At 54.9% G+C, this 16,050-nt stretch overlaps 2 protein-coding genes across 2 annotated transcripts in view; one reads left to right on the top strand and one right to left on the bottom strand.

The window, feature by feature from the left end:
• The window catches only part of LOC144601242 (uncharacterized), a 33,562-nt gene that overhangs the window by 2,960 nt on the left and 14,552 nt on the right, over nt 1-16,050 (top strand). The window contains 3 exon segments of the mRNA XM_078413249.1: nt 1,410-2,128; nt 12,513-12,867; nt 14,274-15,267. Of these exon segments, the coding sequence (XP_078269375.1) occupies nt 1,410-2,128; nt 12,513-12,867; nt 14,274-15,267 (2,068 nt within the window).
• Nucleotides 7,189-12,913, bottom strand: LOC144601014 (uncharacterized). The gene is made up of 2 exons (XM_078412928.1): nt 12,855-12,913; nt 7,189-10,425 (listed from the first exon to the last, which is right to left on the bottom strand). Exon 2 carries the CDS (start codon nt 10,292-10,294, stop codon nt 9,095-9,097), a length of 1,200 nt encoding a protein of 399 aa, XP_078269054.1. The 5' UTR covers nt 10,295-10,425; nt 12,855-12,913; the 3' UTR covers nt 7,189-9,094.

Here is a 16,050-nt window from a genome sequence, read left to right as displayed (position 1 = left end):
CGGTTGGAGAGGGCCCTAGTGAGACTGCACCTGGAGTACTGTGGGGGGGGGGGGGCTCACTGGCACCATGGCCGCCCTCAACGGACCCGCTCATGTCCCCGTCTCTGCGTCCACAGCAACGCTCCTAAACCCAGCAGGAGGGGAACACGGAGGGTCAACAGGACAATACTAACACGTGAACATCATTAATGCTTGAGGGGGAGGGGGTGAGGTGAGAGGGAGGGTGGGAAGGAAGGGAGCGGTGAGGAGGGAAGGGGGATGAGGTCAGTGGAAGTGGGGAGGGGCGGGGGGGGGGGGGCGCACCGTCCCGAGCATCCGGGCACGGATTTGCAGCCCCCGCGAGAGCGGAGGGGAGCGGGACGTGTCCGCTGATTGGCCAGCCGCCTCAATCGTTGCTATGATGGCTGTGATTGGCGGAGGGCGCTGTCAGTCCAAGGGGCGGGGACGAGGGTCCGATTGATCAGTCGCAGGGAGGGGCGGTACCTGCTTCTTTGTGACGTCCTGGCCCGGGGAGGCGGGACTCGCTCCAATTGGCCACTGACGCAGCCCGTCAGTGAGGGAGGGGGGACCTGGTCGCCGGTCTCGCGGGGTCTGCTCAGCGCCGGGAGCTCAGGTGGGGAACTGCCTCCAGCTTGGGCTCTGCGTCCTTCCCCCCCCTCCCCGTGGGCAACCCGAGGAGCCGGAGCCCGAAGCGTGCGGGTTGGGGGAGGGAGGTCAGTCGGTCTGGGGGAGGGAGGGAGGTCGGTCTGAGGGCCCTCTGGTCCACCGATCGCAGCGCCCCCTGTCTGCAGCGACCGCTTGAAGTTGAAGGACGCGGCGCACCGTCCACAACAACGGCTCCTAAACACTGCAGGAGGGGAAGACAGAAGGCCAATAAGCTGCCCCTCTAGTATCTTTGGTGCGGCCTTCCCCCTCACACACACACCCCTCAACCCCCCCCACCCACACATCCTCCCATACCCCTCTCACCCTTCCACACCCCTGACCCCCCCACTTCCCCTCACCCCACCCTGACCCCATTCCACCCTTTGCCCCCTCTTTCATTTCCCAACTCACCCTGACGCCACCTCTCAACCCCCACTCCCTCACCACCTGCTCAACTCTCCCTCACCCTTCTCCCCCTCTCCTCCACTTTCCCCCCTCCGCCCCCCCTCCACGCCTCACCCCCCCACACCCTTCGACCCCTACCCTCCTATACTCCCTCAACTCTCCCCTCCCCCCTGACTCACTCTTCCCCCCCCTCCCCTTCAAGCACTAGTGGTGTTCACATGTAAGTAATGTCCTGTTTGCAAGCTTCTTTACCATCTGTGTTCCACTCCTGCAGGGTTTAGGCGCAGTTGCTGTGGACGGAGAGTGGCCATTGAGGGCGGCCAGGATGCCGGTGAGCCCATCAGCTCGGTGTGCGGGATGAGCTCCGGTGGAGGACCACATGGCGGGGCCCAATAAGGAGAAGCGTTTTGTGTGCGACGTGTGTGGCAAGGCCTGGCAGCAGCCGAGCCAGCTGGAGACCCACCAGCGGACGCACACGGGAGAACGCCCCTTCGACTGCTCCACCTGCAGCAAGAACTTCAAGTCGGCGGGGGACCTGATGATCCACCAGCGCATGCACATGGGTGAGAAGCCCTTTACCTGCTCCACCTGCGGCAAGAGCTTTGCCCAGTCCTCGGGGCTACAGCGGCACCGGCGGGTGCACACGGGCGAGAAGCCCTTTGGCTGCTCCACCTGCGGCAAGAGCTTTGGCCGGTCGTCGGGACTACAGCAGCACCAGACGGTGCACAGCGGTGTGCGGCCCTTCATCTGCTTCGACTGCGGCAAGTGCTTCAAGTTGTCACCGGACCTGTTGAAGCACCAGCGCCTGCACACCGGGGAGAAACCGTACATCTGCAGCGACTGCGGCAAGGGCTTTGCCTGCTCCAGCACCCTGCTGCAGCACCAGCGCAGTCACACCGGCGAGCGCCCCTTCACCTGCGCCCAGTGCGGCAAGGGTTTCACCCGCTCCTACAGCCGGCTACTGCACCAGCGCAGTCACACCAGCAAGCACCCCTTCACCTGCGCCCAGTGCGGCAAGTGCTACACCAACTCCTCCAGGCTGCTGAAGCACCAGCGCGACCATCCCATCCCCAGCCCGGTGAGTGGCGAGTGCTTTGCCGTGGCATCCCACGCCCTGTCTCACCAGCGCGTGCACACCAGTGGCCAGCCCTGTGATTGCCAGTACTGCAGTGAGGTGTTTGATAGCTCGTGGAGGCTGCGGCAGCACCGGCGGGCCCACGCCGGCGAGCGGCTCTTCCGACCGCGGCAAGTGCTTCAAGATTGAAACACCCAGTGGTGCAGCGGTAGAATTGCTGCCTCATGGCGCCATAGGCCCTGGTCCGTGGATAGGCGCTGTTTAGGTAGGTTTTTTGAGGATGTAACCAGGAAAATTGGGGAGAGCCGGTGGATGTAGTGTACCTCGACTTTCAGAACGCCTTCTACAAGGTCCCACAAAGGAAATTAGTGGGCAAAATTAGAGCACATGGTATTGGGGGTAGGGTACTGACATGGATAGAAAATTGGTTGACAGACAGAAAGCAAAGAGTGGGGATAAATGGGTCCCTTTCAGAATGGCAGGCAGTGACTAGTGGGGTACCGCAAGGCTCGGTGCTGGGACCGCAGCTATTTACAATATACATTAATGAATTGAATGAAGGGATTAAAAGTACCATTAGCAAATTTGCAGATGATAAAGCTGGGTGGTAGTGTGAACTGTGAGGAAGATGCTATGAGGTTGCAGGGTGACTTGGACAGGTTGTGTGAGTGGGCAGATGCATGGCGAGAGCTTCATTCAAGAGAGCTAAATTAGAGAGAGCTTCATTCAAGAGAGAGCTAGATAGAGCTCTTAAGGATAGCGGAGTCAGGGGAGAAGGCAGGAACGTGGTACTGATTGAGAATGATCAGCCATGATCACATTGAATGGCGGTGCTGGCTCGAAGGGCCGAATGGCCTCCATCTGCTCCTATTGTCTATTGACACAAAATGCTGCAAGGAATGGGTAACCTTTTGGGTCGAGACCTTCAGTCTCGATCCGAAACATCACCCATTCCTTCTCTCCGGAGATGCTGCCTGACCCGCTGAGGTACTCCAGCATTTTGTGTCCACCTATCACTTGCCAGGCTTTATCCAGCCCCCATCTCTTTGTTCCAGCTTTCTACCCCGACTCCATGCGTCCAAAGAAGGGTCCAGATCTGACACGTCGCCTGCCCATTCCCCTCCAAAGTGCAGGCAGAACTCAGGTCAGCCATCCTTGGTGGGAAACGAATGGAAAAGTGTTCCCAATATCAGCCCTCCTTGGCCCCGACGACAATGCGGTGTCCATTCTTGGGAATCGATGCAAGGTCCGAGTTGACCAGTCATTGACAGCTCCCCCTCGAGCACCATCTCTTCGTCATTCCTCTGTCGTCTACTCGCTGGTGAAAGGCGTCAGGATTAATCCGGAGTCACCGCTTCCCATCCCCCGGCCGTTCCCCCTCAACTCCAAACGGTGGCATCTCGCTCTCCGCCCTTGGACGGCCGCAAGACTCCAGCGGCGGTAAACAAGGACTATTACTCATTAACCTGTTGGAACCAAGTTGTATTCCAATGAAATAAATGTCTTTTTTCACACAAAGAAAAGTAGATCAGCCCCCAAATGATCAGTGTTATCTCATAAGCTTTCTTCTATATACAGATGCTCCTTGACTTACGATGGGGTTACTTTCCGATAAACCCATCGTAAATAGCATAAGTTGAAAATGCATTTAATACACTTAACCTACCAAACATCACAGCCACCTAACCTGCGTTTTCTACTGAATGTTTAACATAGAAAATATGTGCAGGCCATTTGGCCCTTCGAGCCTGCACCGCCATTGTGATCATGGCTGATCATCCACAATCAATAACCCGTGCCTGCCTTCTCCCCGTATCCCTTGATTCCACTAGCCCCTAGAGCTCTATCTAACTCTCTCTTAAATCCATCGAGTGATTTGGCCTCCACTGCCCTCTGCGGCAGAGAATACCACAAATTCACAACTCTTTGGGTGGAAAAAGTTCCTTCTCATCTCAGTTTTAATTGGCCTCCCCTTTATTCTAAGATTGTGGCCCCTGGTTCTGGACTCACCCAACATTGGGAACATTTTTCCTGCATCTAGCTTGTCCAGTCCTTTTATAATTTTATATGTCTCTAAGATCCCCTCATCCTTCTGAACTCCAGTGAATGCAAGCCTAGTCTTTCCAATCTTTCATCATATGACAGTCCCGCCATCCCAGGGATCAATCTTGTGAACCTGCGCTGCACTGCCTCAATTACAAGGATGTCCTTCCTCAAATTAGGAGACCAAAACTGTACACAATACTCCAGATGCGGTCTCACCAGGGCCCTATACAACTGCAGAAGAACCTCTTTACACCTATACTTGTTATGAAGGCCAACATGCCATTAGCTTTCTTCACTGCCTGCTGTACCTGCACGCCAAATTTCAGTGACTGGTGAACAAGGACACCCAGATCTCGCTGCACTTCCCCCTTACCTAACCTTCTTGCTATTGAGGGCGTGCAGTGTAGGTTTACTAGCTTAATTCCTATTCCTGGAATAGTGGGACTGTCGTATGTTGAAAGACTGGAGCGACTAGGCTTGTATACACTGGAATTTAGAAGGATGAGAGGGGATCTTATCGAAACATATAAGATTCTTAAGGTGTTCGACATGTTAGAAGCAGGAAACATGTTCCCAATGTTGGGGGAGTCCAGAACCAGGGGCCACAGAATAAGGGGTAGGCCATTTAGAACGGAGATGAGGAAAAACGTTTTCAGTCAGAGAGTTGTAAATCTGTGGAATTCTCTGCCTCAGAAGGCAGTGAAGGCCAATTCTCTGAATGCTTTCAAGAGAGAGCTAGATAGAGCTCTTAAGGATAGCGGAGTCAGGGGGTATGGGGAGAAGGCAGGAACGGGGTACTGATTGAGAATGATCAGCCATGATCACATTGAATTGCGATGTTGGCTCGAAGGGCCGAATGGCCTACTCCTGCACCTATTGTCTATTGTCATTGAGATAATAATCTGCCGGCAAGCAGGCAGATTATTATCTCAATGACAATAGACAATAGGTGCAGGAGTAGGCCATTCGGCCCTTTATATTATACTGCATCTGCCCATTCACTCAACCTGTCCAGGTCACCCTGCAACCTCCTAACATCCTCTTGCCAGTTCACACTGCCACCCAGCTTTGTGTCATCCGCAAACTTGCTAGGGTTACTTCTAATTCCTTCATCCAAATCATTAATATAAACAGTTGCGGCCCCAACTCCGAGCCTTTTGGCACTCCACTCCCACTGCCTGTCATTCTGAAAAGGACCCGTTTACTCCTACTCTTTGCTTCTTGGCTGCCAACCAATTCTCTATCCATGTCAACACCCTACCCCCCAATACCATGTGCTCTAATTTTGCTCACCAATCTCCCGTGTGGGACCTTATCAAAGGCGTTCTAAAAATCTACATCCACTGGCTCCCCTTCATCCATTTTACTTGTCACATCTCTCAGACAATTCCGGAATAGTCAAGCATGATTTAGTTTAGAGATACAGCGCGGAAACAGGTCCTATCGGCCCACCGGGTCCATGCCAACCAGCGATCACCCCGCACATTAACACTATCCTACACATACTAAGGACAATTTTTACATTCACCAAGCCAATTAACCTACAAACCTGCACGTCTTTGGAGTGTGGGGGGAAACTGAAGATCTCAGAGAAAACCCATGCAGGTCTCAGGGAGAACGTGCAAGTTCCGTACAGACAGCACCTGTAATCGGGAATGAACCCGGGTCTCCGGCCCTGCATTCGCTGTAAGGCAGCAATTCTACCTTGGCCGAATGTGTATCGCTTTTGCGTAAAGTCGAAATATCGTAAGCTGAAGCATCGTAAGTCGAGGCGCATCTGTATATATTTAAAAAAAAGAAAAATGCTAACTGATCGTGCACAATTGTGAAGGCTTCGTTTCAAAGGCAGGGCAGGGGCATTCCCTGAGGGGTTCCGGGGGTTGGAAGAGGTTTCTTGTGTTTTCCCCTCAGTTGTTGTCTGGGGAGGAATGGCGGCGGCACTCGGCCCGTCGGGGCTAGGATGAGCGGGAGGAAGGCTGAGCTCGGATTGAGGCTTGTACGGCCGAGGTTTCCTCCTCTGCCCCGAAACTCCACAAGGACAGCATCGGTGGTCGCCCTGCCTGCAGACAGGCCCTTCGGCCACTCCCGTCCACGCTACACCAGGCTTTGTGCAACACAATCTTGCACTTTTCTGCACTGGATATTGCATTTGTCATCACCGTATGTACACTGTTTGCTCTGGCGGCTGCGTGCGAACGTGTGATTTCATCGCCTCCCGGTCAGTGTGCAGGACAACAAACTAATGAAGCATCTGGAGCGCAGTTCTCCTGGGTCGATGCAGGTTGAAGCATCAAACTACTACCCTGTTGAGCCCCGTCAGTTCCACAGCACAGAAACACAGCCATGCCTATCGAAGCTAGTCCCACATGCCCGTGTCTGGCCCTAACCCTCTGTCTTTCCCACCCATGCCTTTTGAAAGGATATGAGGAGGAATTTCTTTAGCCGGAGGGTGGTGAATCTGTGGAATTCATTCCCACAGACGGCGGTGGAGGCGTGACCGGGTATTGTTTAGATTTTAGAGATAAAATAGGCCCTTCTGCCCACCTAGTCCTCGCCAACCAGTGATCCCCCTGTACACTAGCTCCATCCTACACATATTAGGGATGAATTTACAATTTTGCAGAAGCCAATTAATCTACAAACCTGCACATCTTTGGAGTGTGGGAGGAAACCGGAGCATCCGGAGAAAACCCACGCAGGTCACAGGACGAAGGTACAAACTCTGTTCAGACAGCACCCGTAGTCAGGATCAAACCCGGGTCTCTGGCTCTGTGAGGCAGCATCTCTACTGCTGCGCCACTGTGCTATGGCTTTTAAAGTGGAGATTTCCTGATTAGTACGGGTGTCAGGGGTTATGAGAATGGGGTTGAGAGGGAAAGATAGATCAGTCATGATTGAATGATGGAGTAGACTCGATCGCCCGAATGGCCTACTCATAATAATAATAATTATACTTTGTTAGCCAAGTATGTTTTGCAACATATAAGGAATTTGATTTGCCATAGTCATACCAATAAAAAGCAACAAGACACAAAATGCATTTTAACATAAACATCCACCACAGTGACTTCTCCACATTCCTCACTGTGATGGAAGGCGGAAAAAAATGTTCAATCTCTTCCCTTCTTTGTTCGCCCGTAGTCGGGGCACTTGAACCTTCCGTTGTCGGGGCGATCTTGGCCCCCGTAGCTGGTGGTTATGCTCTCCGCGTTGGGGTGATCAAGCTCCCACATCGGGGGATCTCAGCTCCCTGCACCGGGCAATCGGATCCCGGGTCGGGCTAGTCGAACTTCCTGCGACTTGGAGCTTCCCGACATCAGTCTCTACCCGAGACTGCGAGCATAATAGTAATGTTGAAATCCGCAGGCCGCAGTTGGAGCGTTGATCCCAGGCAAGGGATCACAGTCTCTGATGGTAAGTCCATGGCCCCACGATGGGGCTCCGAGTCAGTCTCGAGCAAGGCCACCAGCTCGATGATGTTAGGCCGCAGAGCGACCGGAGATACGATCCGGAAAACAATCGCATCTCCGGCAAGGTAAAAGATTGAAAAAACGTTTCTCCTGATCCCACCCCACACATAAAACAAACTTTTGGGCAGAGACAAGGAACTGCAGATGCTGGTTCATACACAAAAAGATACAAAGTGCTAGAGGCAGCATCTGTGGAGAACATGAATAAGCAACATTTTACCGAGTGCTGGAGTAACTCAGCGGGTCAGGCAACATCTCTGGTCAACGTGGATAGGCGATGTTTCATGTCTGAAGAAGTGTAATGACCCCAAAAAAGTCCATTCTCCATGTTCTCCATGGACAGACACAAAATTGTGGAGTAATATACAGAAATTGCGGCAAGAATGTTTAACACATTTCCTTCAATAATAAATTGTATCGAACACAATATACTTGTCACCCTACAGTCATAAAATATTCCACACAATAAGTCATTAGCCGAAGGTAAGGATCCTTATCGTATAAAAATGCTGCGAAAATGCTGTATCTTTGAGTAGAAGCAGGGGGAGTGCTGAGTGTGGTTGTACACCCTTTACACTAGTCCCCCCACTCCCGTCTGACGATAAATTAAGCTTTGCTTGCTTTACCTTTAACTGTTTGTGTTGTTGTCAGTTTCAAGAAACGAACTTTACCACAGTTATAGACAGGTACATGGATAGGTCAAGTTTGGATGGATATGGACCAAACGCAGGCAGGTGGGACTAGTGTCGCTGGGACATGTTGGCCAGTGTGGGCAAGTTGGGCCGAAGGGCCTCTTTCCCCGCTGTATCACTTTGTGACTCTAACACGAAGTGCAGCAGGAACTCGGCGGGTCAGGCAGCATCTGTGGAGAACATGGATAGGCGACGTTTCGGGTCAGGACCCTTCTTCAGACTACACTATGTTATCAGATGAGAGGATGATCGGCAAATGGGTGGAGTGAGTGACGGAAGCGAGAGAAAACAAGCAGATGAAAGTGTGAGATAAGGAGAGAGGAATGTATACGTGCAGCTTTAAGGAACATTGGTCAGTTGGCATTTGGAGTATTGCCCACAGTTCTGGTCACTCCATTACAGGACTGATGTGGAGACTTAGGGGAAGGTGCAGAGGGGGTTTAGCAGAATGGTTTAAAAACCAACAACTGCAGATGCTGGTTTACAAAATGCTGAAGTAACTCAGCGAGACAGGCAGCATCTCCGGAGAGACAGAATGGGTGATGTTTCGGGTCGAGACTGAAGAGGGTCTAAACCTGAAACGTTATCCATTCCTTCCAGCATTTTGACTCTACCTAAACAGCATCTATCCACGGCGCGGTGTGCCAGCAGGCTGGAGGAGCGGGCAAAGGCCTTGCCACACGGCGGGCAGGTGAAGGGGCGCTTGCCGGTGCTGCCACAGGCTGGACATATGGGTGAAACCCTCGCCACACTCAACGCACTCAAAGGGTCTCTCTCTGGTGTGTATCCGCTGGTGCTCCCGCAGACCCCGTACGCTCTTGATACGCTTGCCGCAGTGGGAAGAGCCGCTCGCCGGCATGGGCCCGCCGGTGCTGCCGCAGCTCCCGCGAGCTGTCAAACGCCTCACCGCAGTACTGGCAGTCGTAGGGCTGGCCACTGGTGTGCACCCGCTGGTGAGACAGGGCTTGGGAGGCCACAGCAAAGCGCTCGCCACTCACCGGGCTGGGGATGGGACGGTTGCCGGCGTGCACCCGCTGGTGCCTCAGCAGCTTTTTGGAGTGGGTGAAGCCCTTGCCGCACTGGGCGCAGGTGAAGGGGTGCTCGCCGGTGTGGGTGCGCTGGTGCCGCAGCAGGTTGGAGGCCTGGGTGAAGCATTTGCCGCACTGGGTGCAGGTGAAGGGATGCTCGCCGGTGTGGGTGCGCTGGTGCCGCAGCAGGTTGGAGGCCTGGGTGAAGCATTTGCCACACTGGGCGCAGGTGAAGGGGAGCTCGCCGGTGTGGGTGTGCTGGTGCTGTAGCAGGCTGTCGGAGCGGGTGAAGCCCTTGCCGCACTGGGCGCAGGCGAAGGGGCGCTCGCCGGTGTGGGTGCGCTGATGCCTCAGCAGCTTGGAGGACAGGGTAAAGCCCTTGCCGCAATGGGCGCAGTTGAAGCGGAGCTTGTCGGTGTGGGTGTACTGGTGCTGCAGCAGGCTGGAGGACTGGATGAAGCCTTTGTCGCAGTCGCTGCAGGTGTACAGCCGCTCCCCGGTGTGCCAGCGTCGGTGCACTTTCAGTTCTGACGACGACTTGAAGCCTTTGCCGCAGTCGGAGCAGGTGAAGGGCCGCTCATCGCTGTGCACCCGCTGGTGCGTCCGCAGCCCTGACGCCTGGGTAAAGCTCTTGCCGCAGGTGGAGCAGACAAAGGGCTTCTTACCTGTGTGCACCTGCCGGTGGATCTTCAGGTCATTCATCCTTTTGAAGAGCTTGCTGCAGTCGGGGCAGCCAAAGGGCCTCACGTCAGAGTGCACGAGTTTGTGCCGCAGCAGGGTTCTGTAGCAGGTGAAGTTCTTGCCACACTCCGAGCAGTCGAAGGGGCGTTCTCCTGTGTGCACCCGCCGGTGGGTCTCCAGCAGGCCCGGCTGCAGCCAGGCCTTGCCACACACGTCGCACACATAACGCTTCTTCTTGTTGGGCCCCGTCATGTGGTCCTCCAACGAAGCTCAGCCCGCACACTGAGCAGATGAGGGGGGGGGGGCAGCTCACCGGCACCCTGGCCGCCCTCAACGGCCGCTCACGTCCTCGTCTCTCCGTCCACAGCAACGGCTCCTAAACCCTGCAGGAGGGGAACACAGAGGGTCAACAAGCTGGCAAACAGGCCATGACTAACACATGAACATCATTAATGCGTGAAGGGGGGGGGGAAGGGGGTGAGGGAGAGGGTGGGGGGAGGAGGAGGTGAAGATGTGAGTGAGGGAGTGGGGTCAGGGGTGAGGGGGCAAGTAGGGGATGGGGATGATAGTTTCGGGGGAAGTGGGGCATGGGGGGGTCGAGGGGTGGGTGGGAGGGGGGGAAGGGGGCGCCGCACCAACCTGGGGTCGCCGAGCATCCGGGCACCGCGCTGACTCTCCCTCCTGCTCCAACTGCAGCAAGGACTTCACCCACTACTTGCCGGTGTAGGTGCGCTTTTACTGTCCTCTTTTATATTCTTGGCCAGCTTCGCTTCGTACCTCATCTTGTCAGCCCTTATTGCCCTTTTTGCTTCCTTCTGTTATCCTTTGAAAGTTGCCTGATCCTCTGCTTTCCTGCTACTCTTTGCTGTGTTGTACATCTTCTCTTTTAGCTTTATTCCATCTCTAACTTCCCTTGTCAGCCACGGTTGCCTCTTACTCCCCTTAGAACCTTTCTTCCTCTTTGGAATGAAATGATCCTGCATCTTCTGGATTATGCCCAGAAATATCTGCGCATTGCTGTTCCACCGTCATTCCTGCTAGGATCCTTTTCCATTCGACCTTGGCCCGCTCCTCTCATGCCTTCATAGTCCCCTTTGTTCAAGATTCAAGATTCAAGATTCAAGATTCAAGATATCTTTATTTGTCATCCAAAAAACAAGTTTTTTGGACGAAATTTCGTCACCCACAGTCCAACAATAAGAGCAATAAAATAAGCAAATTACACAACCCCAACCAACACAAAACCCCCCAAAAAGAAACATCCATCACAGTGAGTCTCCTCCAGTCCCCTCCTCACTGTGATGGAAGGCCAGAATGTCTTTTTTCTCTTCCCCTGCCGTCTTCTCCTGCGGTCAGGCTGTTGTTGCCATGTTCCAGGCTGCGCCGGACGGTGAAATGTCCGCAACGGGCCGACCCAAGCCCCGCTGTAAGTCGGGGCGGTCGGGGCTCCCGACATTGAAGCCCCCGCCGAGCAGAGAAAATTCCGTGGCCTATTTCAACTACAACACTGACATTCCTGGTTTTACCTTCTCCCTCTCAAATTGCAGATTAAAACTAATCATATTATCGTCACAACCTCCAAGCGGTTCCTTTACCTTGAGTTCCCTTATTAAATCTGGTTCAGTGGACAACACTAAATCCAGAACTGCCTTCTCTCTGGTAGGCTCTAGTACAAGCTGCTCTTAGAATCCATCTCGGAGGCACTCTACAAACTCCCTTTCCTGGGATCCAGAACCAACCTGATTTTCGCAGTCTACAAGCATATTGAAATCCCCCATAACCACAGTGGCATTATCTTTGTTACATGCAAATGTTAACTCCTGCTGCAACTTACACCCTATATCCAGGCTACTGTTTGTGGGGTCTGTAGATAACTCCCATTAGTGTCTTCTTACCTTTACAATTCTTCAACTCTGTCCACAGTGACTCCACATCGTCAGTCTCTGTCACCCCACGCAAGGGACTGAATTCCATCCCTCACCAACAGAGCTACCCCACCTCCTCTGCCCACCTGCCTGTCCTTTCTATAGGACGTATAACCCTGAATATTCAGTTCCCAGTCTGGATCCTTCTGCAGCCACGTCTCGGTAATCCCCACAATGTCATATCTTCCAATCTCTAATTGAGCCGATAGTTCATCCACTTTGCTTCTTGTACCACGCATTTATATATAATATTTTTAATCCTTTGCTCATCTCACCTTTCACATCGATTCCTATTACACTTGGCCGTTCTCTCCTATTTGTTCGTGAGCTTTCTGTCCCGTTAATTCTGGGGTCTTTCTTAACTTTTCCTATACTCTCTTTCCCTTTAACTTCATCCATTTGAAACACCCCCCCCATTATAAAAACAATTCCCGACTGATCGATTGTAATCATGTGTTGCCTTTCTGCTGACTGGTTAGCATGCAACAGAAAACTGTACCTCGGTAATCGTGACAATAAACTAAACTCAACCCTCCCGCCGCCAGGGGACGCTGCGGCCGGCTGACCGGAGGCGCTGCACAGCGACCTCCTGCCGCCAGGGGGCGCGGCTGACAGCGGAACGAAGACGGTGCGTCGCGACCTCCCGCCGCCAGGGGCCGCTGCGATCGGAGGACCAGAGGAGCTGCACTTCGGCCTTCAACCGATCAGCAAAGGGCGCGAAAGTCGGAGGATCAGAGGGCGCCCGGACCTCCTTGCCTCCCTCACATTTCGAGCCCGCAGGCCTGGAATTCAAGCTGTTAGGGTCGGCGTACGCGGGAACACCCTCAGGAAGGAAGCAGGGAGTGGGGGAAAGGACGCGGGGCCGAGCGGTGGCGGCTGTTCCCCACCTGAGCTCCCGGCGCTAAGCGAGCGGAGGCCTCGTCCCGTTGTACCGGCCCGCCTCGCGTGACCGGCGACCAGGTCCCGCCTCCTCCCCACTGACGGGCAGCGCCAGCGGCCAATGGCAGCAGGCACCGCCTCCTCTCGGCGTCCGACCAATCAACGCTGCGTCCCCGCCCACCCGGCGCAGGTGAGCGCGTCGAATTGGTCAAAAACCGCAGCGACCTCCGCCCTTGCAACGGTTGCCATGGCGCGGCCCGCAGGGAACGCTGGTGCTTTAGCAGGTTGGAGGAGCGGGTGATGGCCTTGCCGCCCTTTGGTCTGCCCGAACTTTGTTGACCTCCCATCGGAGCGAGCTGTCCGTCGGGGAATGTTGCCGACTGGCCCGCTGCAGACTGCAGGAGTACGTGCTGAGAGACGCACTGAAGCTTGGTGCAGCCAACGCTGGCCCAAGGCTCTGTGGGGGAGGACCACAGTCTAGGGTCCTTCCGCTGCTGGACATGGGGGCCAGGGTGTGGTGGAGACGCCCCTCCAAATAAGGGAAGGGATTCTGTGCAAATCTGGCAATGAATATCTGAATTGAATGTCTAACCTCCGGGAATGTCGGATGGAGTTTTTGAAAAGAAAATGTTTTGTAAATATTTATTACTGGAATAAAGTATTTTTTGATATATAGATTTTTTAAAAGGTGAAGGCCTCGCCGCACTGGGCACAGGGGAAGGGGCGCTCGCCGGTGTACAGGCGCCAGTGCACTTTCAAATCCGGCATCGACTTGAAGCCACAGCACCGACGAATTCAAAAAGCGCTTACCGCAGTCAGAGCAGTGGAAGGAGGCGGGGAGGGGGAAGGGGAGAAGGGAGGGGAGAGGTGGTGAGGAGGCAAGGGGGGGAAGTAGGGAAGGGGGATGAGGGTGGTGGAAGTGAGGGAAGCGGGATAGAGGGGGTGGTGAGGGGGCAAGTAGGGGGAGGGCCGTACCGACCTGGGGGCGCCGAGCATTTGGGCCCCACATCAAGCCGCCTGCACGTCCGCCAGCCATCTGCCCTGACAGGAGGCGGTGATATCATGGCGCCGTGTGTGCGGATGATGTCACGGCGCAGGGCGGCTCACGCGCGGGCGGGAGGATTGGCGCGGTGCCCGGATGCTTGGCACCCCCAGGTCGGTGCGGTCTACCCCCTCACATAACCCTCACATTCACCTCACACCCCCTCCTCCCCCTTCAGGCACTAGTGATGTTCATGTGTTAGTAATGGCCTGTTTGCCAGCTTGTTGACCCTCTGTTCTCCTCCGCAGGGTTTAGGAGCCATTGCTGTGGACGGAGAGACGGGGACGTGAGCGGCTATTGAGGGCAGCCAGAGTGAGCAGCCATTGAGGGCGGCCGGTGAGCCCCCCCCCCCCCCCCCCCCCATCTGCTCGGTGTGCGGGCTGAGCCTCGGTGGAGGACCACATGACTGGGTCCAACAAGGAGAAGCGTTATAAGTGTGACGTGTGTGGCAAGGCCTGGCAGCACCTGTACCTGCTGGAGACCCACCGGCGGGTGCACACGGGAGAACGCCCCTTCAACTGCTCTGACTGCGGCAAGAGCTTCAAGACGGTACAGGAGCTGAAGATCCACTGGCAGGTGCACACGGGCGAGAAGCCCTTCACCTGCTCCACCTGCGGCAAGAGCTTTGCCCTGTTGTCGGGGCTGAGGCGGCATTGGCGGGTGCACACGGGCGAGAAGCCCTTTGGCTGCTCCACCTGCGGCAAGAGCTTTGCCCAGTCATCAGGTCTGAGGAGGCACCAGTGGGTGCACATCAGTGAACGGCCCTTCACCTGCTCCGACTGCGGCAAAGGCTTGAAGTCGATGCCAGAGTTCAAGGTGCACCAGCGCCTTCACACCGGGGAGTGGCCGTACACCTGCAGCAACTGCGGCAAGGGCTTCACCCACTCCTCCAAGCTGCTGAGCCACCAGCGGGTGCACAGTGATGAGCGGCCCTTCACCTGCTCCGACTGCGGCAAAGGTTTCAAGTCGATGCCAGAGTTGAAGGTGCACCGCCGCCTGCACACCGGGGAGCGGCCGTACACCTGCAGCGACTGCGGCAAGGGCTTCACCCGCTCCGACAGCCTGCTGGAGCACCGGCGCATCCACACCGGCGAGCGCCCCTTCATCTGCGCCCAGTGTGGCAAGGGCTACACCAGCTCCTCCAAGCTGCTGTGGCACCAGCGGGTGCACGCCGATGACCGTCCCATCCTCAGCCCGGTGAGTGGCGAGCGCTTTGCTGTAGCCTCCCACACCCTGTCTCACCAGCGCGTGCACACCAGTGGCCAGCCCTATGACTGCCAGTACTGCGGTGAGGCGTTTGACAGCTCGCGGGGGCTGCGGCAGCACCGGCGAGCCCACGCCGGCGAACGGCTCTTCCCAAAGCAACAAGCGTTTCAAGAGTGATCCATATCCCTCCATTCCTTCTATATCCATGTGCCTGACTAAAAGCCTCTTAAACACCCAGTGGCGCAGCTGTAGAGTTGCTGCCTCACGGCGCCAGAGACCCGGGTTGCATTCTGACTATGGGTGCTGTCTGTTCCGAGTTTGCACGTTCTCCCCATGACCTGCGTGTTTGCTCTGGGTGCTCCAGTTTCCTCCCACACTCCAAAGACGCCATTTACCACACCAATTAGCCTACACACATGCACGTCTTTGGAGTGTGGAAGGAAACCGAAGATTTCAATGAAAACCCAGACAGGTCACGGGGAGAACGTGCAGACTCCGTACAGACAGCACCCGTAGTCGGGATCGAACTTGGTTCTCCGGCGCTGCATTTGCTGTAAATCAGTAATCTACCGTGCCGAATGTGTATCGCTTTTGCACCATCGTAAGTCGAAGCGCATCTGCATGTATTTTAAAAAAAGAAAATTTCTAGCTGATTTTGCATAATTGTGAAGGCTTGATTTCAAAGCCAGGGCAAGGGCATTCCCTGAGGGGTTCGGGGGGTTGGAAGAGGTTTCTTCTGTGTTTTTTTTCCCCTCAGTTGTTGTCTCGGGATAAATGGTGGCGGCACTCGGCCCGTCGGGGTGGAAGGCTGAGCTGGATATTATGTTAATAATAAAATAGAAGGCATTAGACAAGTCATTAGATCCTCTATGTCAGGCACAAAAAACATGTCACCTGTACACTCTCACATAAGGATCATATAACAACTATGACACTATTTAACACCATCGACTGGC

Source organism: Rhinoraja longicauda, chromosome 16 (assembly GCF_053455715.1).
Source record: "Rhinoraja longicauda isolate Sanriku21f chromosome 16, sRhiLon1.1, whole genome shotgun sequence".
In the NCBI taxonomy this organism is placed as follows: domain Eukaryota; kingdom Metazoa; phylum Chordata; class Chondrichthyes; order Rajiformes; family Arhynchobatidae; genus Rhinoraja; species Rhinoraja longicauda.
This window is presented reverse-complemented; position numbering and strand designations above follow the sequence as displayed.

Coding starts and splice junctions, on each gene's coding strand:
- LOC144601014 (XM_078412928.1), bottom strand. CDS start 10,294: ATGACGGGGCCCAACAAGAAGAAGCGTTATGTGTGCGACGTGTGTGGC.